Genomic DNA, 27,623 nt, shown 5'->3' on the forward strand with positions numbered 1-27,623 from the left:
GTGGGTTAGGACGCTGAGCTTGTCGATCAGATGGTAGGCAGTTTGGCGGGTCAAATCCCAAGTGCCGTGTAACAGATTGAAGGCCTGTTAGTTGTCCCAGCTTCTGCCAACCTAGCAGTTCGAAAGCACGTAAAAATGCAAGTAGAAAAATAGGGACCACTACGGTGGAAAGGTAACAGTGTTCCGTGCGCCTTTGGCATCTAGTCATGCCGGCCACATGACCACGGAGACGTCCTCGGACAAGCGCTGGCTCTTCGGCTTTGAAACGGAGATGAGCACTGCCCCCTAGAGTTGGAAACGACTAGCACGCATGTGCAGGGGAACCTTTACCTTTACCTAAAGAGTCCGGCAAGGCTGTATACTGTCACCCTGCCTATTTAACTTATATGCAGAGCACATTGTGAGAAAGGTAGGGCTAGATCAGGGGTCAGCAACCTGAAACAGTGAAAGAGCCACTCGGAACCGGTTCCCTCACAAAAGGAAAAACTGGGAGCCGCAAAAAAATGTGTGCACATGCGCATACATGCGTGCATGCACAGAACAGGGTTTGACTGAAGAGTGGAGCCAAGGCAAGATAGGCACCTACCCTGCATATTTGAATTGATTGGTTGAACTTTTTTAGTCCCACTTTTTTTGGGGGGACTGCACATGGCAGAGGACTGGGAGCTGCAGGAGACGGCTGAAAGAGCCGCATGTGGCTCCGGAGCCGCGGGTTGCAGACCTGTGGGCTAGATGAATCAAAAGTTGGAATTAAGATTGCTGGGAGAAATATCAACAACCTAAGATATGCAGATGATACCACTCTAATGGCAGAAAGTGAAGAGGAACTAAAGACCCTCTTGTTGCGAGTGAAGGAGAGTGCAAAAGTTGGGTTGAAACTAAACATTAAGAAACCCAAGATCATGGCATCTGGCCCTCTCAATTCCTGGCAAATAGATGGGGAAGAAATGGAGGTAGTGACAGATTTTATTTTCCTGGGCTCCAAGATCACCGCAGACGGGAACTGCAGCCAAGAAATTAAAAGACACTTGCTCCTCGGGAGGAAAGCCATGGCAAATCTAGACAGCACACTAAAAAGCAGACAACAAAAGTGCATATAGTCAAGGCTATGGTCTTCCCAGCTGCAATGTATGGCTGTGAAAGTTGGACCATAAGAAAGGCTGAGCGCCAAAGAATTGAGGCCTTTGAACTGTGGTGCTGGAGAAGACTCCTGCGAGTCCCTTGGACTGCAAGGCGTTCAAACTGGTCAGTTCTAGAGGAGATCAACCCTGACTACTCTTTAGAAGGCCAGATCCTGAAGCTAAAACTCAAATACTTTGGCCACCTAATGAGAAGGAAGGACTCACTGGAGAAGAGCCTAATGCTGGGAAAGGTTGAGGGCAAAAGAAGAAGGGGACGACAGAGAATGAGGTGGCTGGATGGAGTCACTGAAGCAGTAGGCGTGAGCTGAAATGGACTCCAGAAGGTGGTAGAGGACAGGAAGGCCTGGAGGAACGTTGTCCATGGGGTTGCGATGGGTCGGACATGACTTCGCAACTAACAACAACAAAAGATTCAAGACAAATTTCCCCTTTCTCCAGTGGTATTGCCTGATAACCAATCTTCCAAATGCTTTTGATTTTCAAAGCTCAGTGTATCATATTGAATATCATTCTGGAAGAAATTATACAAAAATAATGGAAACACAGAAAAAAAATCTTTGAACTCGTCTGGTAGCTGCATTTCATTTCCAGAGCATCCACTACAATTCAGTATCTTAAGAGGTACTCCATGCTGTACAGTAACTGCTAGGAGGGGAGCCAAGAGGGAAGGTGAGGGGTCTTAATTTTCTTGCTGAAAATACTGAAATTGCATGCGGCAGGCAGAAATTTAAGGAGGGTAATTTGTGCATTTGGGATTAACAGATTCACTTTGCTTCTGTTGCTTTGTATACCTTTGAGCTCTGAGGGCGCATCAGAAATGAATAGTGGTGTTACGTTCCAAAAAAAAAAGGCCAAAAAAAAAAGCACCCATTCGCGACAGGCCCAAAGCTCTGCTCTCTTCTTCCTTTCTGGAGACACAAGCGAGGCCCACTTCTAAGGTAACCCTGAAGCTGCTGGTTCCCCAGAGGGAAGAGAAGAATGTGCGGCCTCATTTGCCTCATGTGCCAGATGGCAAGTTTTCACAGCCCAACTTTAGACCATGAGCTGGAGGATCTCTCTTCTCCCCTCAACCCCCGGGCCTACTACATGCTCACAGGCCTGGCTTTGCTGCGCAGTCTCCCACTGATACCTAGTGACACAACCACTCTAGGCCTGGAAGTAGCAAAGGAGAGTTTAATCCCTGATGAAAACAGACAAAAATACAACAAATCATCTAAAGGCAAGAGACACACGTAAGATTGTATCATGTCGCAGGGTTGTTTAAAAAAAAAAGACTGCAGCACAAAGCAGTAAGCATCAGAGTTTAATGACAGAAAATAATTATACAACACAATTCAACTCCATGCTGAAAGGGTTAAAGACGCCTTTCCATGTAAAAGGCCCTCATTGTGGGCCAAAGAAGCAGCACACCTTCCTCAAGAAATGGGCCAAGAATGACCCCCCTCGCCAGGACAGAGCTTCCCCGCCCACTAGGGTGTGCGACTTTCCCCTCTGCGATCAGCAACCTTCAGGGACAGTGGAAAAACAATGGGAGGAGGGAGGGGCACGGCTGCCTTTTAACAGAGAAGCCCTCAATCCTCTGGCCTGTGGGAAGGTTCCACTCCTGCTAGGAATGTGCAAGAAAAGGGCCAAAGGTAGGTAAGGGACAGAGTGATTAGTGTGGGTGTGTTTACAGAGTGGGCAAATCTTCCTGCCCTGCCTTTCTGTTAAGGAGGTTTATTTGGCCAGCTTCTGTACCCGTGAGTTGATGCTGGCAAAATTGTCTTCCACAGCAGCTAGATTCTCCTTCATGGCCTTCTGAACCTAGGGAGAGAGGGTGAGGGGAGAGTGGTCAGCCACGGAGGGGAAGCCGCCAGGCCCATTCCCTCGAGCCCTTCAGGGCAAGCTCTCGCCTGGCAGACCTTCCTCCCACCATACACAGCGCAAAACCCAGGAGCTCCAAGTTGAGGTCATCTACCATCTGGAACCCCAAATGCTTTAGGGTGGCGCTGATGTCTAATAACCAGAGGCAAGGTTTTAGCAAGCCAATTCAATACACATCAAGAATAGCAGCGTCCTTCACACAGAATAAATTGGGCAAATCCATTGTATTTCACATTTTTCATAACACTTGCAAAATGTTGCGTAATTATCTATCTCATCTATCATCTCAATCATCTATCTCATCTATCATTGTCTCATCTATCATCTCTCATCTCTATCTCATCTATCATCTCTCATCTCTCTCACCTATCATCTATCATCTCTATCATCTATCTCATCTATCAGTCTCATCTATCATCTCTATCATCTATCTCATCTATTGTCTTATCTATCATCTCTATCATCTATCATATCTATCATCTATCATCTATCTCACCTATCATCTATCATCTCTATCATCTATCTCATCTATCAGTCTCATCTATCATCTCTATCATCTATCTCATCTATTGTCATCTATCATATCTATCATCTCTATCATCTATCTCATCTATCATATCTATCATCTATCATCTATCTCACCTATCATCTATCATCTATCTCATCTATCTCATCTATCATTGTCTCATCTATCATCTATCTCTATCATCTATCTCATCTATCATTCTCATCTATCATCTCTATCATCTATCTCATCTATCATCTATATCTCATCTATCATCTATCATCTCTATCATCTATATTGATCATCTATCATCTATCATCTCTCTCTCATATCTATCATCTCTCCATCCATTCCTCCCTCTCTCTCATCCCTCTATCATCTATTAGTGAATTTTAGTTTTAATAATATTAAACTCCCAACACCCAAGCTGAGCATGGAATGCCAGGAAAAAAGCCTAACATCAGAACATTTACTTGAACCCCAAATCCTCTGATGGGGCCACTGCCCTATCTGCCCCTTTTTTCAGATTTAGATATAGATTCTAGAACTATAAAAACCTCAGATTCCTTGATGAACACTGTATTAGGACTTTCCCTTTTAATTCCTCTACAATGTGGCAAGACAGGGAGAGCTGCTGCTGGAGGAAGACCAATGCCATATGAGAGGGACTCCAGTGGTTTCACCACTACAAGGAAGAAATTGCACTAGCAGTGGATTCCTGGATGGACCAGTTGATCTATCTCTGAGATCTCCTCCATCTCCTGAATTTTAAGGTTCTGTAAGGAGGAACAGACTCTATTGATACTATCTATTGAGGACTCTATTGACACTATCAGTCAGAACTGTTGCAAAACTAGGTACCAGCCCTCTTCCGAAATCTTACTCTCTGACCTCTGATGTTCAGGAGACATTCCTAAGAAAATGCTAAACGTATTTCCACAGTGATAATGTCTAAAAACTATATGATCTTGAGTAAATGTTACATTATCAAAATTCCTCCCTCTAGACCACACCGTCATAGGATAGACCAGGGGTAGGTAACCTTGGCTCTTTTTATGACTCATGGACTTCAACTCCCAGAATTCCTGAGCCAGCATGGCTCAGCTTGGAAACCTCTCCCTTTCCCCTCAGCATGGCTGGCTCAGGAATTCTGGGAGTTGAAGTCCACGAGTCATAAAAGAGCCAAGGTTGCCTGCCCCTGGGATAGACAACTCCGCTATACCTTTTGGTGGAACGCAACAGCTGCTCCCTACCCTTAAAACACTGTGAGACGTGCAAGCGTGTTTCATCTGTAGAGGGACATGCAAACACCATCCATGCAGATCAGGTAGTAGAGGTCTTAGCGACGACGACACTGCCACTACCCCGGGTGACTCTGGGCGTTCTAAGTCTTACCTGTGTCAGCAGAGTGACGTTATCCTTCAGAGAATTAGCAACCATTTGCTGGGTAGTGTCCAAATGAGTCAGGAGCTGCCCAAATTGCATGGCTGTAACCAAGAAGAACCCAAGTCAGCTGGGGGAAAGAAAAAAAAAACCTCTTCAGCAGTAGATTGCTCCTCGGGGCAACAAGAAGCCCAAAGGCTGAGAATATTTTTTTTTTTTGAATCCGTGACTTCGAGGGTGCTCCTTTCCTGGTTTTTCAGAAGAAGTCCTCGCCGTCATCCAAACAGGCCCGAGAACTCACCTTGTTCATGCAACTGCCGCACAGCAACCAGGCGCTGGACCAGCTCAGGGAGGGTGCTAGCCAGTGGGCTCCACTCCTGCACAAGTGCATACAGCTGATGAACCTATTCAGGAGAGACAAAGGAAGATCCTGAGCAAGGAGAGAAGTGGAGTGAGGATCTGGCCCTAGCCTCGACCTTCTGAAACTCCACAGCACTCAGGTTAACATATGCACGTATGCATGCCTGAGACAAAAATTTGGCCCTCAAATCTGATGAGCCGGTTGGCATTAATCCATTATTAACCAACCATTAACCAACCAACACATAGTTAGTGCATAAATTACAAATATTCAGCTCTAGTGTGCAGGCAGAACAGTCATCTTGCCCGGCCATGCTTTAGTTATGATGCTATCCAGCAAAGTTCAGTTCACACAATCAAATGCTAGCCACTAGTAGGTGCTAAGCAAACAAAGGGTGCACGTGCCTGTTATGAAAGAAGCCCATGTCACACGTCACGCTCCCTCCTCCTTGCTCAGAAACCTATACGGGGACGTGAGAGTGCAATCTCCAATTTTTAAAGGCAGAATCTGAACGAGGAATCAAGACTATTGTTTGCTCAGAGCAATCATAAATGCTCTGTTTTCTCTTCCGGAGCTGACAAAATGAACCCAGGAAACCACAAGATCTAGAGTCATCATGAGCTTTAAGCTACCTGATGCAACAGATTATTAATATTTCAAGCTATTAAAAACAAAATCTGACTTAGGTGTAGCAGCTGCAGAGGTAACAGGCAGTACAAATCCCTATATACTTGGATTATCCGCCAGAAACAAATGTTGCCCTTGCTGAATGCCAGGCATATACACCAGATTCAAAAAGCAAAATATGATTTCACCTAAGTGTAGATGTACTGTATTGGTTGGAATTTCCTTAAAACAGAGATGGGGAGCCATGCCCCCCTTTTATGACTTGTGGACTTCAACTCCCAGAATTCCTGAGCCACCATGGCTAGATCAGGAATTCTGAGAGTTGAAGTCCACAAGTCATAAAGGGGGGCATGGTTCCCTACCCGGCTTAAAATAAGAGGAGAAAGATATGTTGGATATGTTCGCTGCTTGAGATATTTGTAAAAATAATAAAGGCGGGATACAAATAAATAAATAAAATAAATCCACCCACCATATCTTCCAGGGAAAGAAGTCCAGGGAAAGAAGCAATTGCTTTAAAATTTTCCTGATACGGTTACAATGGCCACTGAGACCAGAATGGCTGTAGCTAAGCAACACAGTTACAAAGTGCAGTGTCATGTGACCACAGCACTTAAGTGATGGCAATTCCAGCAGTCTTGGTTACCACCATTAAGGGAGGACCTGTCATAACAGCAAATTCTGTGGGAAGCCAGCAAGAAACATCAAAAAATCACAATCACGTGACTGCCGCCTGCTGTGACGATGCAATAACCGGATATTGGTTATCCAGATTGTGTTCATGTGATTGCAGGGATGTTGCAATGGGGGGAAATCTGAGGACCAATGTTAAAGTACAGGTAGTTCTCGACTTACAACCATTTATTTAGTGACAAAGTTACAACAGCACTGAAAAATGTGACTTATGACTGTTTTTCACACTTATGACCGCTGTAGCATCCCCATGGTCACCTGATCAAAATTCAGATACTTGACAACTGATTCCTATTTATGATGGTTGCAATCACCCCGGGAACACCTTTTATGACCTTCCGACAAGCCAAGTTAATGGGGAAGCCAGGTTTACAACTGTATTAATAACTTAACAACTGCAGTGATTCACTTAATATCTGTGGCAAGAGGGGTCGTAAAATGGGGCAAAATTCACTTAACAAATGCCTCGCTTAGCAACAGAAGTTTTGGGCTAAATTGGGGGTCATACATCGAGGACTACCTGTACCATTTACTCAACACCATTGTAACTTTGAACAGTGAACCTAATAGGCATGGCCTAAGGAGAACCTGCGTGTACACGCTGTCTTCTAAAAAAAGGTTTGTGGATTTATCACGTGCTGTATTAGACAGACTAAACAGAAGCTGACCTTGCTTTGGGTGTCTGCGTCCTCTACTGTGGCTTTGTGCTTGGCAATCTCATTCACCTTTCCCAAAACACTCTAGGAATGGGGAAAAAAAATCTGATGTTAACAGAGCATGAAACCTTGCCACAATATCAAAATCCTATCTGATAAGCACAAATGTACTGCCTGGTGGGAAACCCCCTAGGGAAACATTTTCCAGCTGTTTGTCCAGCAGTTCCACCACATAGTCCCCTGCTCTCAACTGCTTATTAATCTTCAAAAGCCTCCAAGTCAACATCTGGTGGAAAAAAAGGAATGGAACTTTTTTTTTTAATCTATGATAACTGCAGCCAAGATTATTGTAGGCACAAAGATGGAAACATTTGGCAATACCTATAATGGAGGAACGATTGGTGAAGATGATGGAACTCTTTCTTCTTTGATTAGAGACAAGACAATATTTATATTTACTGCTGATTGGAAACCCCTTATGAACTTTTTCCAGAAAACAGGAAAAAAAAAACCCGAATTTACGATTTAGGGTTTTGAAGATTAGATAGGATAGGTAATAGAAAGGAGAGACATATTGTAACTTTAGAGAAAGGAGTAAATGTATAATTGTTAATAACTGCTGTAAAGAAAACTGGAAGCCATTTCTTTATATCTTTTTTTCTTTTCTATTTTTCACTTACTCTTTTTTCTTTGTTGCACTTTCAACTTTTCAAATCAAGTCAATGCTTATTACGGTCAAAGAGACCAGAGCAAATTAAAAATACTATAGGAATATCCAGTTAAAATTTCTGGAATAATATAATAAATGACAGATAAAATCTGTATTAAAATCACAATTTGGCATCCAATCTGTCAGTTGCACATGAGCAAAACACAACATGGCCTAACTATAATATTAATCCTTAAACTGTGAGGCCCATAGTAATTAAATACTGAAATGTAGAAGAGTGATAATGCAAAAGGATTTGCTGCACTGATTGTGTAAAATAGCTGTGATGGATTGATTACCTGTTTCTGATGCTGCATAGAATCTAACCACCTGCGCTGTCAGTTTTAGCTTTCTCTTCGATTTCTTTCTTTTCCTCTTTTCTTTTTCACTTTATATTACTTCATATTTTAAATCTTCCCTTTTAGAACTATTAATAAAATTATATAAAAAAGAAACCCTAGAATAAGACTCACCTGTAGCCTTGCTTCTACCTGGTCCAGAGTTGCCACATCTAAGGAGTTGACTTTGGCCTGCAGAAGTTCCACAGTTTCCTACGATGGTTGGGATTGAAGAGTGTAAATCACTCAGCTGACAACACAGAGAATGAAAATCTAACTGCTTACAACATTCTGATTAATCAAACATAGCCTTACCTGCAGTCTCTAGGCCTTACATCACGGATGTCAAACTCGCAACGTCATGTGACGTGTCGCGATATATCGTGACTTTTTTCCCATTGCTGGCAATGGGGTGGGTGCAGTTTTGACATGACGCATCCAGCACATGGGCCGGCAGTTTGACACCCCTGCCTTACATGGGAAAAGACCCGAATACGCCAAGACTGACCTACCTACCTCTCTCTCTCTCTCTCTCTCTCTCTCTCTCTCTCTCTCTCTCTCTCTCTCTCTCTCTTTCCCTTTCTCTCTCTCTCTCTCTCTCTCTCTCTCTCTCTCTCTCTCTCTCTCTATCTATCTATATGTTAAGTATTTGTCAAGGCTTTTTTTTAAATACACCTTGCTAATTAACTCTTTCTTTCCTGTTTTTGCCTAACCCAAGGCTATCCACAGGATATAGTCAACTTATGACAGCTCATTATTTGTGTAAATTATTCAAATTGCTAATAAAGAATTAGGGAGGCTGAGATGGCCATTTCAAACTTATTTTATTCTCATCAGTCAGTCATACCCTTTATCTGAGATTCGAACCTGGGCTGATTATATATTAGGCAGTTGTTTTAACTCCCTAAGCCACAGCTTCTTTCTCTCTTTATTAGCAGGAAGCAAGGGAGATATGTGTTAAGTATTTGTATATACCGTATATCCATAGCCAGCTATACCATGGAGTATTTACGACTGATAATACTGTCTGAGGTTAATGTGTGTATACAAACTTAAGGATGAGGAAGCTTTTATATCCAGAAATACAGATATGATTGAGATTATGTCACCAAGAGCTTAGTCATTCTAAGTATGAGGTTATAACTGATCTTTCGATCCCTATATAGCATTTAGGAAAGATGAGATCCTTTTAAACCATTAAATAACATTGGGGGTCCACAGGATATGGTTAAAAAGAAATCAAGAACACAGCCCTGAAAGTGCATTCAAAGCTCTGCTTGTCACATATAAGAAAAACAGGCAGAGCTTGGGGATCACACCATTGTGGTCATCATTTTTACTATTTGACTGCAGACACCCCTGAAACAATGTTTATTACATTTTACTGTCATGCTGCCTTCTGCAGGAGATAAGAAACAAATATACTTTGCCAGACCAAAATGCTCTTGGCAATTTCCCTGTCCCTTCGATTTGATCTCAACTACCTGGTCTAGAACATCTTGCAAATGCAAAAAATATGTGCCTCAATCATACTTTACTGAAATCTATTCCCCCCACCCCCATTTCTTTCTTTCTCCCACCCTCCCACTTCCAGGATTTCATTAACAGGCATACATCCAAAGGTTTTGTACAGCAGCTATCAATCACAATATGGTTTTGCAACCATCCACAGTATAAACCATTCTACAGGATTCCTTCATGCTTACTACTGAAAAGCAGACATCCCATTTAATTCCTTCCTAGTCACAGGAGGCCCAAGAGAGAAGACCCAATCAGTGCCTTACCATTAAGCTAGCACCCTGCAGTCCAACAGACAGAGGATTCTACGGTAGATAAGACGGGGGGGGGGGGAGAGAGAGGGAGAGAGAAATGGTGATTTAATACAATGCCATTCAGTTTGTAACAAGGATGTTAGTCTGCAATACAAGGATATGCCATTGTTTTAATACAGGCCGGTGTCTCTCAACCTTGTCAACTTGCAACATTAACATATATGCTTCAATTCCCATGCTGGATGGGGAATGCCGGAATAACGATCCAGATGACAGTGACTAAAGCATGAGAGACTGTCAGTATGGGGGCAATTTGATTTATAAAACAGACTGTCAAAAGGCGCTCCAAGCCATGGCTGCTATCTGCTGTTCAAACTGAAATTATGAGTCAGAGGGGACCCCTAAAAGGCACATTTGGCCTATCCAGAGTAGTGCAACCCCATCCAGAGCCAAAGATGATAATTCTCTGTGTCTGGGAAGGCCCCAAATCTTCAGCCACTCAGCCTGAGTCTGAATTGAGTCCAAGTCTGTTTCCCCCCATTTAGGCCACTACAACCTTCTTACAATGTGAGGTCCTGCTCCTCCCCCTCCCCCCTGAATTAAAATCGAACTCTTGACAAGTTTTTGCTTCATCTGTAACATAATTAGATCTCAGAATTCACCTAGTAAGGAAAGCGGATAGCCCTAGAAAGACCCAAAAAGAAAGCTCTTCTTCAGGCAATCCATCCATTGCTGCATTTTAGCTGTTGACATAAAGTACAATATTTTTCCCTATGCTTCTCCGTAAGAAAAAAGAAAAAAAATCATCTCAGGCCTGAGTAATGAATAAGTTTATATGGGATCGTTACAATCTATTAAAACCCCCATCTTTGTGAGGCAACCTGCCAGTCTACTGCCCCCTGTGTCTCTCACCTGCGCATCCTGTTCACAACGAACCGACGCTTCCAATTCAGCCAGACGCTTCTCCAGTTCTGCTATCTGACAAGGAACACACACACACACACACACACACACACAAATGAGATATTTTACTCCCCAATTCTGATCCACAAATCTCTGCTAGCTTGGAATCAAACAGGCAAAGTGCTTCTAAAGTTTTGTTTTGAATTGAGATGAGTCTTCCGGGAAGCAGGCACTTCAAAGAACAGGTTTGGTGGTGGTGTGTTTTTTTTATGCCACTAAAAACAAGTTAATGGGCCAGGCAGTGGGAACTTGTGGCACTGAAATATCGCTCCCAGCATCCTTTCCCAATGATCATGCTGGCTCCCTGCTTCAGCAATTTCTGGAAGAATACCCTGGATTTCTAACAGATGAACAAATCCTTCAGTGTTGAATATACCAAATTCATGGAGCTCATTAGAAATGGGATCAGCCATGGCTTTCATTTTAAGATGTACACAGTGCCAGAAATAAGGAAATAGCCCCAGAAATCTGGAGACAGTCTGGAATTCTAGTTCCCCAATGCTACTTTTCCTTTCTAAAGTCACCTTAATATTTTAGCAGCAAGCAGAGCAACAGTGGCTGTGATAAGTTTGTGATAAGGCCTTAACAGTTTCCATGCAGGAGTAGTGATTCTGGTTCAGATGTCAATTACTGTCAATTGTCAATTATGCTTCTGTTACTTCCACTATCTGTCATATTTTGTTTTCAATATTGCACACATATATAAACATACACAGAGAGACATGTGTCTGTGTTTGTGTGTGTGTGTGTGTGTGTGTGTGTAGATGTTGTTTGGGGCTCTTTTGGATTGGTTGTTGGGGCATCCCAAGGGGATAATTGAAGCAGTGGGTTTGGATTCTGCTTTATGGTTTTTATAGTACTGTTCTGTTGTTGTTGTTGTTGTTATGTACCACTCAGAGGTGGTTTTTGAAGATGGGCAGTCTTACAAATCATTTCAATTAAAATTTAAATTACATTAAATTAAAAAAACACAGAATAAATAAATATCCCTCTTTTCAACTTACAATTTTTTTTTAAAAAAAAAAAAGACGACATATTTTAAAACGTGGTTTACAGATGTTTAAAAAGTTTAAAAAGCTTGTGGAAGAATCCCACCAAGACAATCCTGGGGAAAGGTAACTCACCTTTGGTTCTACATACTTCGCCCCCCCCCCGCCCCCCACTATTCTAAGGCACACACACACCCCGCCCTCCCACCATCTCGTGAGAGGACCCAGAGAACAAGCATCTCCCGTTCTTACTTTAGCAGCTTGAGAGAACTTGTCTTGCTCAGGTCGAGAATGCAGTTCGTATGTCACGGTGTTTTCTGGGCCCGCTGGGGCTTTGGCAGCACCTTTCCCACCAGCAGAGACGCTTTTCGCAGTTTTTGTCGCTTCCAGTTGAAGAAGCAAACGCCTGAAAAAAGGCAGAAGCCCACAAAGTCTTACAGAACTTAACGGTGCTTAAGTTGAGTCACTAGCTAGCAATTAAGCTAGCAATTATGGTTAAGTGATTCTGGCTTCCCCCATTGACTTTGCTTTGCCAAAGGGGATCAACATGACCCCCTGGGAGACCGCAACTGTCATAAATATGTGTCAGTTGCCAAAGGCCTGGATTTTGATCACGTGACGTTGGGGATGCCGCAACGGTCGTGAAATGTGAAAAAATAGTCGTCAGTCACTTTTTTCAGGGCCGCTGTAACTTCGAATAGAGTCGCTAAATGAACTGTTGTAAGTGGAGGACTAGTTTAGTTTAGTTTAGTTTATTAGACTTATATACCGCCCTTCTCCCATAGGACTCAGGGCGGTTCACAAGGTTTTTTAAAAGAAAACAATACCACAATTACAAAAATTAAAATGATTATATTAACCTTGAATATAAAAATCCTAATTAAAATCCAATTAAAACCCCAATTAATAACCTCAGTCCAGGCCAGAGAGCTCAAAGAGCCAGGTCTTCAGGTCCCGGCGGAACGAGCGGAGGTCAGAGGCGGTCCTAAGCTCTACAGGCAGCTGGTTCCAAAGGGCCGGCGCACCCACAGAGAAGGCCCTCCCCCTGGGTATTGTCCGCCGGCAATCTTTTACCGGCGGTACCCTGAGAAGACCCTCCCTATGGGAGCGCACAGGACAAAGGGAGCTTGATGCTGGCAGCAGGTGCTCCCTCAAATATCTACCTCTATACCCCCTCAGAGAGTTTGAGAGAAAGAAAAGGTATATTTGACCTTGAGCTTGACTGGGAAGGGGCACTCGCAATCTCCTCAGACCCTTAAGGTGCAGAGGGTCTGACTGAAAAAGCTGGGGATAAAAGCTACTCCCTGAAGGAAGTCCTAGTCCCCACCACAACCTACTTGGCCAGAGCACCGTCAGGGTCCGTTAAGTTGATCGCCGCCTCTGGTCCCAACAGTTTCTCCAGATGGGTGGAGACCAGCTGCTGTTTCAGGCCAGCCACTTGTTTTGCAAGAGCGACTGGGGTCAGTTTCTCCTCTGCTGAGGACTCCTTTACGCTATTCTGAGGAAGCAGGAATGCAAGGGTTAAAGAAGAAGTCTAATAATCAACAGCTCCCTCCCCTCCAATTTTAACGCAAAGGACGTTATCTGAGGAAGCACTTAATTTTACACACACACCGAAATTAAAGAATACACCAAGTTCTGGACCAGCTTAGTCTGGTGCAAATCAAGATGATTAGGGGACTGGAGACTAAAACGTACAAGGAACGGCTGCTGGAATTGGGTATGTGTAGTTTAACGAAGAGAAGGATGAGGGGTGACATGATAGCAGTGTTCCAATCTCTCAGGGGCTGCCACAAAGCAGAGGGAGTCAAGCTATTCTCCAAAGCGCCCGAAGGCAGGACAAGAAGCAACGGATGGAAACTAGTCAAGGAGAGAAGCAACCTAGAACTAAGGAGAAACTTCCTGACAGTTAGAACAATTAACCAGTGGAACAACCTGCCTCCAGAAGCGGTGAGTGCTCGAACACTGGAGGTTTTTAAGAAGAGACTGGACAGCCATTTGCCTGAAATGGTATAGGGTTTCCTGCCTGAGCAGGGGGTTGGACTAGATGACCTCCAAGGTCCCTTCCAACTTTACTATTATGATTATGATTAAGGCCCCCTCAGCAGGTTCCAGATCTCCTCTATCTATCTTCGACTTTTACCTTGATCTTCTCCACTTCAGCAGTCAGCTCCTGAACTTCATGCAGTAGTCGCTGATATTTCTGCTGAGGGGTCTCTTTCACATGAAGTCCTTCTCCTAACTGAATGAAAAAGGCAGGAAAGAACAAGGTTAGAACTTTGGGATATCAGCTGATAATGTAATAGAAGATAAGAGAGAGCAGTTTCCACCTTAATCCAATTCCTGAGTTAAAAGTGGGCTTTATGGAAATGATTTTTCTCCCTGCACTGTCACCTAAGAGTGTCTCTCTCTCTCTCTCTCTCTCTCTCTCTCTCTCTCTCTCTCTCTCTCTCTCTCTCTCTCTCTCTCTCTCTCTCTCTCTCTGTGTGTGTGTGTGTGTAGGGGGGGGAGGAGAGCTGAACTAGAACTGGACTGGAAGACTCCCTTTTCAATTGAATTTGTCCAAATAAGTCAACAACTTACAATTTCATAATCTCCAGACTCGTAGCCAGTTCTTTTGGATTTGCCAATACGATCAGAGAAATCTATAGAACAAAAAAAAGGGGGGGACATTTAATTTTGCATTTTTAGACCACTTGAATTGCAGGTTCATATATTTCCATAAATTTAAATTAAAGCAGATAAGTATTACACTCCCTCCCTTTTGAATTTTGTAATCATTTCCTCTTGTCACAATGTGTCTGGAATCCCTGGCTGCACTGTTGACTCTGGCATAAACTCTAATGTTATGGTACTCATCATTTGCAAGTCCTCACATCACCAACAAAATCACCCAGATAGATATATTTCAGGGCAAATAATGTATTACCACTGCCATTATCATGTGGGCATTGTCTTTTTTTTTGCCTTTGTAGGCCATGATACTGTGATTTTCAAATTTCAAAAAACAAAAAACCAACAACAACCCTAATGAAAAATTGCAGAAAATATACTTTGCACATACACAGCGACACAAATAAAACACAGGATAATAAATAATGCAGATTTATAATTTTAATGGACAGACATGTATTAGGATATTTTTAATCATGACCTTCAGGTCCTCTCTGTGGATTACTGTAAGAGTTTACTATTGCCACCATTTTCTACCTTAGGGGAGAATCTGAAACTATTGCTCTTCCCTGGATATATTGTTAAGGGCCCATGACAGCATTACTTACCTAGCCCTTTAGTACCCACTCTCTTGTCCTTAAATTTGTCATAAGCTGCATTAGGGTTGACTATGATGTGTTCCACGCTGGTGCTAGTTAGCTCCTCCTATGCAAAGAGAGGAGACATGTATTAGACAGCGAAGCCTTCTTTTATCTCCTCCTCTCCAATCTCCTCCTCTCCTAACTGCACCCATCACTTTCCAAAAACTGGTCTTAAAGGTCCACAGAACAGAGGAGGAGAAGCTCCATCAGCAGCAACCCAATCAAGCTGCAGTGACAATGTTGTTTTTGACAAAAAATATCAGCCCGAGCAACAATTCACTGGCTATATAGTTTTATATATATCGCTGGAGTCAAAAGTGAATCCCCAAGGTTAAAATCAGCTCTGCATTGGTCAGCTGCAGGGAGGAATGGATTTCTCCTCATTAACACAGTTTGGTTTATTGGAGTTTCCTAAAAGATCAGGGGTCTTCAAAATTGGCCCTTTTATGACTTGTGGACTTCAAGTCCAAGGATTCCTCAGCCAGGCACGCTGGCTGAGGAATCCTGGGAGTTGAAGTCCACAAGTCATAAATGGGCCAACTTTGAAGACCTCTGGTTTGGATCCATTTCGGTCTCCTCTCCACCACAGAGAGATTCTCTTTATCCAAACAAATCTATGCATGCATTTAAGGACTGGGCAGTTCTTTGTTTCCCTTTCAGATCTACAACTCTGTAACTAAATAGAGATGTTCATACAAGTAGATGTTAGCAGGATACACAAATGACTTGTCAACATGGACGGAAACAGCTAATTGTCACATTCTATTTCAAAAAGGAAAAAATATTCAAGTGTTTAGATTGGCACAATTCTAGCTGTCTACATTCCTTGGTCTGCAAATGTTGACCAGAACCCTATTTGCAAAACCAAGATGACTGCTTATGTCCAAGTCCACATGGCTATTGAATAAACACTGTTTTTACTCCTGATTTTTTTTCTTGAAAGTTGAGTATGTACAGTAAGTGTGTATATGGGTGGGAGGACAATGCCATTTACTTCTGAGCCATTTATTCAACATTATAGTAGGCCTTTGTTCTTCTACTGCCCAGGCTAAAATAAAATATTGTCTATATACAAATAATTATTTTTTTAATGACCCAGTCCATACTTGGTTTGATGACCAACAGGGAAAAACAAGCCTGTGGAACTCACATAGCAGCTAATTCTTGGCATTATGTCTATCAAAAATTATGATGATTAAGACAGTTTTAATTATGAGTTTTACTGATATTCTAGTTTTATGATTACTGAGTTTGTTTTAGTATTTTGCAAAAACCACCTTCAGTCTTAGATGGGGGTGGCATAAAAAATAAACTCATCTATAAATAAAATAGCAAAGTCAACACTGTGGGTGATTGTTAAGTCCACATTTAGAAGGAAAATCTGTCTTCATGGTCAAGACACTGGCACTTTAATTCTAATGCCAGAATGCCAACACCTCACCTCTTACCACTAAGCAATCAATTTCCAAGTATCGTTACAAACCCAAGAGTATACTAAAGGCATATTTAGATACTACAAATAGCATCTAAAATGATGGAAGCTACTTCTCCCATTACAAGAAAGATAAAATTTTAGATGATGAGGAAAAATCAAAGCAGTTGACTATTATCAAGTATTAGTTTGATTTACTGAGTATTAGCTTGGAAAATTGGAATGGCTTTGAAAACGAAGGAATGGGCAGGGTTAAAAACAAGGTGTATGTTAAAAAGACAAGGAAAGCTACCTGGGACTGATAGCATAACTACTGTTATAGCTCCCCTCCATTTTAAAGAATTATACCAAAAAAAATAATAATAACAATGAGGAAGGCAGGGAATCAAACTGAAAGGTCATTTTGGCCAGTCTTCCACAAGAGGTTCCAGAGTTAGTAGAGTAAGGTCAAAATTCTCATCATAGCCTCATTCTCCTGCTCATCTTTGGGTCTTGAAAGATAAGCCTTCCAATGACAGCCAATCCCCGCACTCAAAATATGAGAAAAGAGAGGCAATTTGTACGTGAGGTAACTGTGAGGAAGGGAGAATAGGCTTGCAAGTAAGACTTGCCTTAGCAGTAACAACTGCAGAACACAGTGTGACATATGCATGTCATAAGGTTACAGGATAATGAAAACATCCAGAGGGCTGAGTCACACTGATTACGAACATAAATGATCGGTAAAAGGTTTACACCAATGAGCTTAAGCTGGTTCCATTTATGGGAATTTAAGAATGCCTCACCACCTTTCTGGCATTCTCTACATAGCACAAGAGAATATATGCCTTGCAAAAACACAAGGTGGGGCTATGTTCACATGGTGGTTTATCTAACCGGGAACAAAACATTGCTTCTTCTCTGCAATGCACTCAGCCGGTGGCAGAGAGGACCGCAAGGGCACGGTGCGTGTGCCTTGTCACCCCCTTGGGAACAGGTCCCCTCAAGGAAGCACCACAACCTGCCTGGCCTAACCTTTGAACTATCTAGCTTCTTACTCCGAAGGAGGCAAAGTTGAGGGCAGTGCCCAGTTGATGCCCTGCTAAAGGATGGCAGAAAAAAGCACGAGCAATCAATGATGTGGCCGGGTTCATTCGCTAAAGCTGGGGTCAGACTTCTGCGTCACTGCACATCAGGGAACGTATGCGTCTGTCGACCAGAGACGGTTGCACAGCTGTTGCATTTACACTTCTGCCAATGTTAACAACGATGTTTGAAAGTGCCTTGCCTTCCAGCCACCTCCCAACAGGAAATTGGAGGAACCAATCACCATGCACGCCACACATCTCCACACAATGCATAACTGAGCTTTGGGAGGTGTGGGTGCCAGCCCGTCTGCAACCATCCACAACCTAAGCTTATCCATCAACCCCTTTGCAGCGTAGGTATATATCGCCACATACAGGCAGTTGTGGACAAGTCTAAATCAAGCTTAACCCCGCAACAGTAAGCCATGGATAATGAGGCCCTATTCATTACAGGTAGTCCTTGACTTACAACAGTTCACTTAGTGACCTTTCAAAGTTGCAACGGCACTGGAAAAAAGTGGTTGATGACCATTTTTCACACTTACGACCTTTGTAGCTTCCCCATGATCGTGTGATCAAAGTTCCGATGCTTGGCAACTGGTTCGTACTTACGACCGTTGCTGTGGCCCAAGGTCATGTGATCACCTTTTGCAAGCTTCTGACAAGCAAAATCAATGGGGAAGCCAGATTCCCTTAACCGGCTTGCTAACTTACCTGCAGTGATTCACTTAACAACTGTGGCGAGAAAGGTCATAAAATGGGGCAAAACTCACTCAAGAAATGTCTCACTTAACAACTGAAATTTTGGACTCAATTGTGGTCATAAGTCGAGGACTACCTGTACTACGCATTGCTGTGCTGGCTGAGGGTGACTAGGCATGCTCAATTAGAGCTTAATTCCTCCTCCCTGCACCTTATGCAGCTTCTTGGAAAGGCTGGAAGAGATAGACAGAAATGGGGGGGGGGAGAAGCAGATCCCTTGCAGCAATGGAACATAACTCTGTTCTTTTATGATCCTAATTCCCCTCCTCCAAGCTAAGAGATGTCAGCCCTTTTGACTTTAATGGACTCTGATGGGAAATATATGGCTGCATCAGGAGCCAGATTGCTTTTGAAGAGCTATTACAAGATGCTCAAACTTCTGCTTTTATTTCCCTTTGCTTTCTCACATTAAATGCCTCTGGAGTAATTGTTCTCAAAATACCAATGGCAAAAAAAACACACAAACACACAAACCCCATAAAACACACTGATGGAAGCAACCCTAATGCAACAACGTTGGGGGTGGTGGGGGTGGTCATAAAGGCAAGCTTCAAAAGCAGGTGGGATCTCTCAAGACATGATTATGCTGCCAGCAGAATCTATTCTGTAAATTGTTACAAAAAGTAACTTTAATCTATTTTACAAAAATCTACTTTAACGTGGGAACGTGGCGGAAAATATTGCACATATTATTTGGAATTGTATGGCTTCGTAATGCAATTATTTTTTTTCTTATGCTATCGATACCAGAAATCACAGGAGTGTAAAACTATGGTAGCCATTATAATAGCTAGCTAACAAATCTTTTAATATACCTATTTAACTATATAATATGAACTCTCAAAATATTACAATCGCAGAAAGATTACTTATGTTAAACCATGTGGAGCAATAAAAAAGAATGTCTATTATTGTCTTTTCCAATCTGTTGGTCTGTTTCTGATTAACTTCTCTCATCTCTAGTCATCTGGGAGAGCTCAAAAGTACAGGAAGGGTGAGTTGATTAAAATCTGAAAGATGGTTTAGCCTTATTAATAGTAAGTAAAAAGTTATTAATTAAAGTATGAGCTGCAAATAGCTGAAGGATTTGCTATGCAGTGAATACCAAATGGATGACAAATTTATAGGCGGCTTAATATTAATGGTTAATGGTATGACAAATACAACATAAATAATAATATATTCTTCGTTTAGCGTCACAATTGGGCCAGGCAACTCGGTCATTAAGCAAAGTAGTTGCTAAGTGAAACTGTGACTGTGCTGATGAACTTACTTCAGCTTTCCTTTGTTTTATAAACCTACAAAGGTCATAACTGCAAGGATTGGATGAAAAGTTGAAGGAAAACAATATTTTACTTGCATTTGCTTGTGAGCTCCAATGTCATTCAAAAGCACACAATGCCAGTCTTTTGCCCACTGGCAAGCCTTTTGCTGCTGCATCATGTTAAAACAAAAGCCTCACTCTTTAGCAGTTTAATTTCTAGCCCAACCATCTTTAAATTGGAAGACAGTTATATTTAAATGTCAAATAAATAATCATAATAGTAAAGTTGGAAGGGACCTTGGAGGTCATCTAGTCCAACCCTCTGCTCAGGCAGGAAACCCTATACCATTTCGGACAAATGGCTGTCCAGTCTCTTCTTAAAAACGTCCAGTGTTGGAGCATTCACCACTTCTGGAGGCAGGTTGTTCCACTGGTTAATTGTTCTAACTGTCAGGAAGTTTCTCCTTAGTTCTAGGTTGCTTCTCTCCTTTATTAGTTTCCATCCGTTGCTTCTTGTCCTGCCTTCGGGCGCTTTGGAGAATAGCTTGACTCCCTCTTCTTTGTGGCAGCCCCTGAGAGATTGGAACACTGCTATATAGATTCTCACTCCCATCTCCAAGGGGCAGGATTGGAATGCTTAAGTGATCTCCGAGCATCCCCAAAGCAGTCAGTGCCTAATAACAATGGCTCAGCTAAGTATAACTGAATATTTTTACCACTTTTGTGCTGAAAGGGAGGCAAATAAAGAAGTTCCCCCCACCTCCAGCCAGACTGTCTTAACCTGCTCACTTCTGCAGCCAGTAGCAGCTAGCAGGATAATGGAGTCGCAACAGGGTTTTCTGCAGAGAAGCGTCTTTCAAATCTGCAGTTGCAGTTGCAATAGTTATGCTCTTAAAGTAGCTTAGGAATACCTTTATACAGTGAATGTAATATTAATAAATCTAGACGTAGAATAAAGGAGGAGGCCATTCTAAGAGCTTTTTGAAAATCTGCCATGACCATCCTCATTGGGCAGTCTGATGAAGTGGACTGTTACCTACAGATCCCGCCAAAAGAAACTGAGAAATTTCAACAATATTTAGGGGAACCTCCCAGGAGCTTTCCAGAGGATCCTCAAATAGGAAGCAAGTTGTAGAAGGAAAAAAAACTGAAGTACGGGGACACTGTACTTTGAAGTACATAAAAAAAAGAGGAGAAAATGTATGTTTAAAAAGGGACAAAAGAAGATAGTTTTGCCTTTCTTCTTTTTGCCCAAGACCGCAAAGTCATTTATAGGTATACAAAGAAACCTGTAGCCAGTTGACTTGTATCCTATCCTATCTCAGCCAATTCTCTAGAATGCCACCTGCATTCGGGCAATGTCCAAGCATCCTCTCTGGTCTCAGACAGCCTTTCTGACATATGGCTAACCTAGCCACTTTATTCGAGGGTAAATTTCCTCAAGCACAAACAAGAGGCCCAACAGGCTGTGAGAACTTGACCTTAGGCCAAGGAAATGACTAATCAGGATTCTGACAGCAAAAAAATGTGGGTTTAAGTCAATATGGCAAGGATTCTCTCAGTTTTATTTTATTTGTATTTATTTACTAAATTTATATGCCACCCATATCACCAATAAGGCAACCCTACTATATAAGGGACGCGGTGGCTCAGTGGGTTAGGACGCTGAGCTTGTCGACCAGATGGTCGGCAGTTTGGCGGGTCGAATCCCGAGTGCCGCGTAGCAGAGTGAGCGCCTGTTACTCGTCCCAGCTTCTGCCAACCTAGCAGTTCGAAAGCACGTAAAAATGCAAGTAGAAAAATAGGGACCACTACGGTGGGAAGGTAACAGCATTCCGTGCGCCTCTGGCATCTAGTCATGCCGGCCACATGACCACGGAGATGTCCTTGGACAAACGCTGGCTCTTCGGCTTTGAAACGGAGATGAGCACCGGCCCCTAGAGTCGGAAATGACTAGCACGCATTTGCGGGGGAACCTTTACCTTTACCTTACTATATAACAGACATTGCTTTTCTTTTTAAATAGGTGCAGACTTTTTTCTTCTTTTTTTTAGACTGTAAAATGAAATATTTCAGTGCAACTTTTTCCTTCCTTCCTTCCTTCCTTTCCTTCCCCTTCCCTCCCTCTCTCCCTCCTCCCTTTTCTCCCCAGTAAGACGACTCTGGACAGCTTGCCAAAGAATTATAAATTAATGATCCTTTTAAACTATGGAAAGTATTTCAGGCCCTAGATTTTAATACCCAATATTAAAACTGCTGGGCTTTAATAGCAAATATTAATAGTGTTAATCAAAAATATTTAGTGTTAATAGCAAATACTAACAATTTGTTAATACTATAACAATTGAAGTGCAATTCAGAAAAATGTTCTGCTGCAGCGGTCCATGGTTTTGATGCATTACCGTACACAGTTTTCTAAGTACATTAAAGGTAGGGCTGTTCAAATATTCCTTCCTGTGACAAAATGTTTCATTTGTGTGTATCTGTGCATGTGCCTCTGTATATGCATACATAAATACTTTCTTCTTGAAATTTCCTACATCAATGCCATTTGTAAAATTGAACTTAATAACCCAGTAACTGAGTTTGCAGGAGTAAACATGAAATGCTTAAGTAATTTTTGGCAGTATATTTTAACTGGTTACTCTACTACAGGGGAGTCAAACTCGCAATGTCACGTAACGTGTCGCGACGTTTCATGACTTTTTTGCCATTCCAGGCAATGGGGTGGGCGCGGTTTCGCTATGATGCATCCAGCCCGCCGGCTGGCAGTTTGACACCCCTGCTCTGCTATTTTGGCTGAAAAATATTAATTCATCTATTTCAAATACTAAATAATAATGTGAATATACCTCCTTAGCACTGTCCCTTGTAAAAAGAAATTATTTACAATTTCTAACATACTCAGGCAGCATGGACATAAATTATGCAGGCTGTAGTTAACAGATTTGGAGAGCACCAAAGTGGAAAAGCCTATTTTGCAATATCAAGACATTCAGCTTTTGAAGTTAAAAAGGAGCCTATAGTACAGATAATTCTCAATTTAAGACCACAAATGGGACCGGTATTTCCATTGCTAAGGAAAACAACTGAGTCACACCCAATTTTACAATGGTTGTTAAGCAAATCACTGCAGTTGTTCAATGAATCATGTGATTGTTAAGCAAATCCAGCCTTCCCCCATTGATTCTTTGCATCGGAAGCCAGTTGGGAAGATGATGACATGACTCCAGAACACTGCAACCGCCGTAGGTAGATGCCAGTTGCCAAGCGCCCAAACTTTGATCAAATAACGATGGAGATGTGACAACTGTAAGCACAAGGACCGGTTGTAAGTCACTTTTTTTGTTCAGAATTGTTGTAACTTTGAACTGACGCTAAATGACTGGTTGTAAATCCAGAACTACCTGTACTAATAAATGAGCAGTCAGAAAATCTGTGCCATTTGGAACTTCAACAGCGGTACTCCAATTCTGCTTTCAGAAAATGGTTGAACTGGACTAAATTATGCAAATAACTTTTTATATATTAATAGTACACTCATTTTTGAAATATGGAACCAGCTGTAGCTACGTAGTAATCACCACTGGCTGAGTGGAAATTCCATTTTTAAAAAAAAATATGGGTGTGGTTTTTTTTTTGATAAAGACTGGCAAGAAACCATGTTTCCAGAATTCCTTACATTGGCCTTCAATTGATAAATAAAGCACAAAGCAAAAAAACAAAATGATGCATTTCCTTGAACCAGTAAGGAAAATAGCGATGGTTTGAGCTGCAGAGGTGAAGGTTTAATATCTTTTTCCACAGATTCTTCCTGGGAAAAATCAACTGGTAATTCATCTAGCCCAGGGGTAGGCAAGCTGACCTCTTTTATGACTCGTGGACTTCAACTCCCAGAATTCCTGAGCCAGCTATGCTGACTCAGGAATTCTGGGAGTTGAAGTCCACGAGTCATAAAAGAGCCAAGGTTGCCTACCCCTGTTCTAGCCCCAGATGGTTCTACCAAATTTCATTCAAGCTTGTCTGAGTCTCACTTGTAAAAGGGAATAGAATGTTTTACATTTTACTTTGCATCTAGTGGTATATTTCGGTTAGTGGAAGCAATGTTACGGTGACAGGAAGAAGAGGAGGAGCCATTTCTCCTGCCCTTTACATTTTTCCTCTTATATACCTGTAAAGTTTGTTTCAGAAGATACTCCCACCCCAAGTGCAGGGATATGTGTGGAAGAGAAATCTGTTGTGCTAATATAAGTCTCTTTTGTGAGATATACAGTCCAACCTGACCACACCAAAATGTTTCAAGGCGTTCCATAACAAGAGGACTCATTTTATTACTGTTATTTATCTAGAACAAAAATACAGTTCACTTTCTCTTCAGGTAAATATGACAGTAAAAGGGTCAGTCCATCCAGCAAAATGCAATTCCTTCCTTTGGGCTTTTCTGAGTAGAGTAAAATCATCTCAAATATAGAAGATCAGAGAGTATCCCAATGAAATACTACTATATATATATAAAGCTGGATGAAAAATATTACCTAATGACATCCTATTAAAGAGACAGAGTTGGACTAAGTAAAGCAGGGCCTCCCTTGTGGTGGGGCCATCCCAGCGGTAGAGGTTTGCCTAGTACCTTTATTATTTATTTTATTTATTTTAATCCCATTTATATCCCGTCCTTCTCCGAAGACTCAGGGCGGCTTACAATCTAAGCACAAATCAATGTGCTTAGCAATAGCCTTCATTCTATGTATATGCCTGATTATTAGGGCTTTCGCCCCCCCAAGTGGCATTATTACAAAGTCAGCTTATTGCCCCCAACAATCTGGGTCCTCATTTTACCTACCTCGGAAGGATGGAAGGCTGAGTCAACCTTGAGCCTGGTGGGATGCAAACCTGCACTAATTACAGGCAGCTGGTGTTACTTAAGGAGGCATTAGCCCACTGCTCCACCAAGGCTCTTTGAAGGCTCTTTATGCTTAGGAATAGGTCCTGCAAGCTGTTAAAAATTGTATGGCCTTAGCGTTTTAAACCATTGTCTATACACTATAATTTTGATGCCGGATATTCTCTATTTTAGATAGCTAGAATTTTAAATTACCCCTTTAATGGTATTGCATCACTAATTAATATAATTTATTTATAACATATTTTACTGCATTTCAAGTTTTTTATGATGGTACACCACCCAGAGTGTACTATTACTAGGCACACTTATATATAAAATAATAAAGATTGTATTCCCAAAATATTGTTCCCGTTGACTTGATAGATTGGCTTTCTTCATGAACTGATCACTCAGAGTCATCTTTACACAGTCAAAATGAAATTCTCCCCAGACCAAATTAACAATCTTGATTATCCATCAATCTATCTTTAGACTCTGTGGAATGACAATGGATTTAGCTCTATGATAGATGTGTTCAAAGAGATGGCAAGCAAAGTTTTACTGATTTATTGATGCATAATTTTAAACAGCTGCAATGAGGTGGCTAGTGAAATGAGAATTCTTGGGATAACTGGATAACCAGGACTATATTTCTGTATGAAAGAACATCATGCTGCTTTGAATCTGACAATCAAAATAAATCTCCAGGCTCAAAATTTATTAATCCTATCAGTAACAATTTAAAAAAATATATGATAGGGAAATATACAGAAATTGGCTTCCAGAGTGCCTTCGAACTTCTTATAAATTCTCTCTGCGCTGAGGGAGCTGGATTAGAAAAGAAGAGTTAGCAACAGCCAATGCCTAATTGCTCCTCCCTCAGGGACACAATGGGGAAATATGATTACATGGATCAATTTGCTTCTGAACTCCATATCTCTTTCTCTCTGTGCCATATCTTGCCCTGTGTTTTTCCAGAGTTTATACCCTGCTGCTAGTCAGAGGGCTGAAACCCTTTATATATTTCCTTTCCAATAATCTGTTGGGTTGGAAAGACTATAAAGAAGATCTACTCAGCCCAAAGACTAGCTAATCTAGAGTTTACATCTTGAGTGCCTTATACTGAAGTAATCCAAAAAAAATATCCTTTAGGTGAAGTTACCCTGCTGGCTACTGCTCTCTGTTTGTGAGCCACTAATCAAGATAGCACAATCATTATGCGAAGGGACCTTATACTGCTTTACTACGACTCCCACTCCTACCCCAGCAATTCTTCCCCTCTCTCAATAACCAATTTAAAATACTGTACACTGTTCTGGTTATCCAATTTTGAGGAAGGATGAAAAGTATCTAGCTTCTCGTCACAGATTCCACCCATTCAAGGGCCACCAAAGAGGTCTACTGCTCTAAGCTCTTGCTTGTAGGTCTGTCTTCAAGAAGCTATGTATGACGGGCCACTAAGCTAGATGGCAAAGGGTTTCATCTTCTATTTTGAGGCAGTCTGCTGGGAGGAGTCTTTGCTTAACCCTAACAACCATAAAATGTAAGTGGCTCTGCCTTTCCCTTGTTTGCGATGATTTAATGAAAGGGCCAATATAGAAAGCACGCCCCCAATCAGGTCAATATGAAAACTGAATGGCAGGAAAAGCTGGCAAAGCCAAGCCAAAGTCATCTTATTGCGCAGTACTTTTTTTACTGTGGTGTGGAAGAAGCAATCATGAGCATTCTCAGCCGTAGGTAACAATACGGGTAGTCCTCGTTTAGCAACCGCCTTGTTTTTGTGACCGTTTGCCTCGACAAGTGAAAAAGTAACTTGGTGACCAGTCCTCACATTTACAATCTTTGCCGATCTGTAAAGCGAAGGAAAGCAGGAGGACAACTTGTAAGCCCAGTTGCAGTTTCCCTCAGCAACCACTTCACTTAGTGACCAAGTTGCCAGACCCAGCTGTGGTCACTAAATGAGGACTACTTGTTTGTATTTCGGCAGCCAGTGAAAAATGTATGCGTAAAATACAGAAAGTTCAGTCCCTCAGAGTAGCGAGCACTGGCAAAGATAGAGAGGTTAGCAGCTACCCCTTCTCAGCACAAATACCAAAGCAGAAGGAAGGTGAGGCTTCTTACCAGCTCCTTGCGTTTTCACCAGAGATGGAAGAATGGGGTGGGGTGGGGGAAGTTAAGAAGAAGAAGGGGGGGGAGACGAGGAAAAGGAAGGGAAGAAAAGACAAAAAAATTATTAGAAGGCTTTCACGTGCACTACATACCAAAATTTCAAAATATATTCATTGATCAAGGTAATCATTTCTGTGAAGCTTGCCCCTCACCTGATTTATTTCAATTTTCGGCACCTTGGGGGCAAAAGCCCCGTAAAAGGGAGATGTTTTGAAAAAGAAGAAGGTGAATTCACCTGTTACTGAGAGTGGTGCAGGCTGGGTGGAGATCACCAGAAAGAGGCCTTAAAAATTCATCAGCAAATGGGTTTCTGCCACTGCATCAAATTAATGCTTTGCTAGACTAAGCACCAATGGCTCGAGACTTCTAAAGCAGCCTGGGAAAATGCGGGCAGCATTAAGTGGGAAGCTCCAAGGGGAAAAGATTATCTCCCCTCTTTTGCTTTAGAAAGCCATCGTTTATAAACAGATAATAGTTACCATTATCTGTTAGGCTGAGTTGTATCTATGGCTCTGGAGGTTAAATTAAAAAAAAAAGCAGAGACTAAAAGGTGTAGGGGTATTCCCAGAGTTGACATTAATTAACCAAGGTCACTTTTTGTTTGTCCACAAGAAAAGAGGCAGATAAGAGCAGGCAGCCCCCACCCAAAAAAAATCATCCTGCTCAACTCTCAGTAAAATGAAGCAGGTCTAAAGGCTGCAGGTTCTGTACTCCAAGGTGGCTTAACTG

General features: G+C 41.9%; 1 protein-coding gene across 1 annotated transcript in view; it reads right to left on the bottom strand.

Moving 5' to 3' along the window:
* Nucleotides 1–2,432: 2,432 nt before the first annotated feature.
* DCTN2 (dynactin subunit 2) overlaps nt 2,433–27,623 on the bottom strand; it is a 44,939-nt gene continuing 19,748 nt past the window's right edge. Inside the window, exons 3-14 of the mRNA XM_081320390.1 lie at nt 15,283–15,379; nt 14,585–14,646; nt 14,145–14,243; nt 13,339–13,499; nt 12,254–12,407; nt 10,962–11,027; nt 10,062–10,100; nt 8,413–8,490; nt 7,243–7,314; nt 5,195–5,297; nt 4,906–4,997; nt 2,433–2,945 (exon numbers count right to left, since the gene is read on the bottom strand). Coding sequence (XP_081176516.1) covers nt 2,859–2,945; nt 4,906–4,997; nt 5,195–5,297; nt 7,243–7,314; nt 8,413–8,490; nt 10,062–10,100; nt 10,962–11,027; nt 12,254–12,407; nt 13,339–13,499; nt 14,145–14,243; nt 14,585–14,646; nt 15,283–15,379 — 1,110 coding nt within the window. The 3' untranslated portion in view covers nt 2,433–2,858. The remainder of the gene's footprint in view (nt 2,946–4,905; nt 4,998–5,194; nt 5,298–7,242; nt 7,315–8,412; nt 8,491–10,061; nt 10,101–10,961; nt 11,028–12,253; nt 12,408–13,338; nt 13,500–14,144; nt 14,244–14,584; nt 14,647–15,282; nt 15,380–27,623) is intronic.

This window comes from Vipera berus (assembly GCF_964194415.1).
Source record: "Vipera berus genome assembly, chromosome: 2".
NCBI lineage: Eukaryota > Metazoa > Chordata > Lepidosauria > Squamata > Viperidae > Vipera > Vipera berus.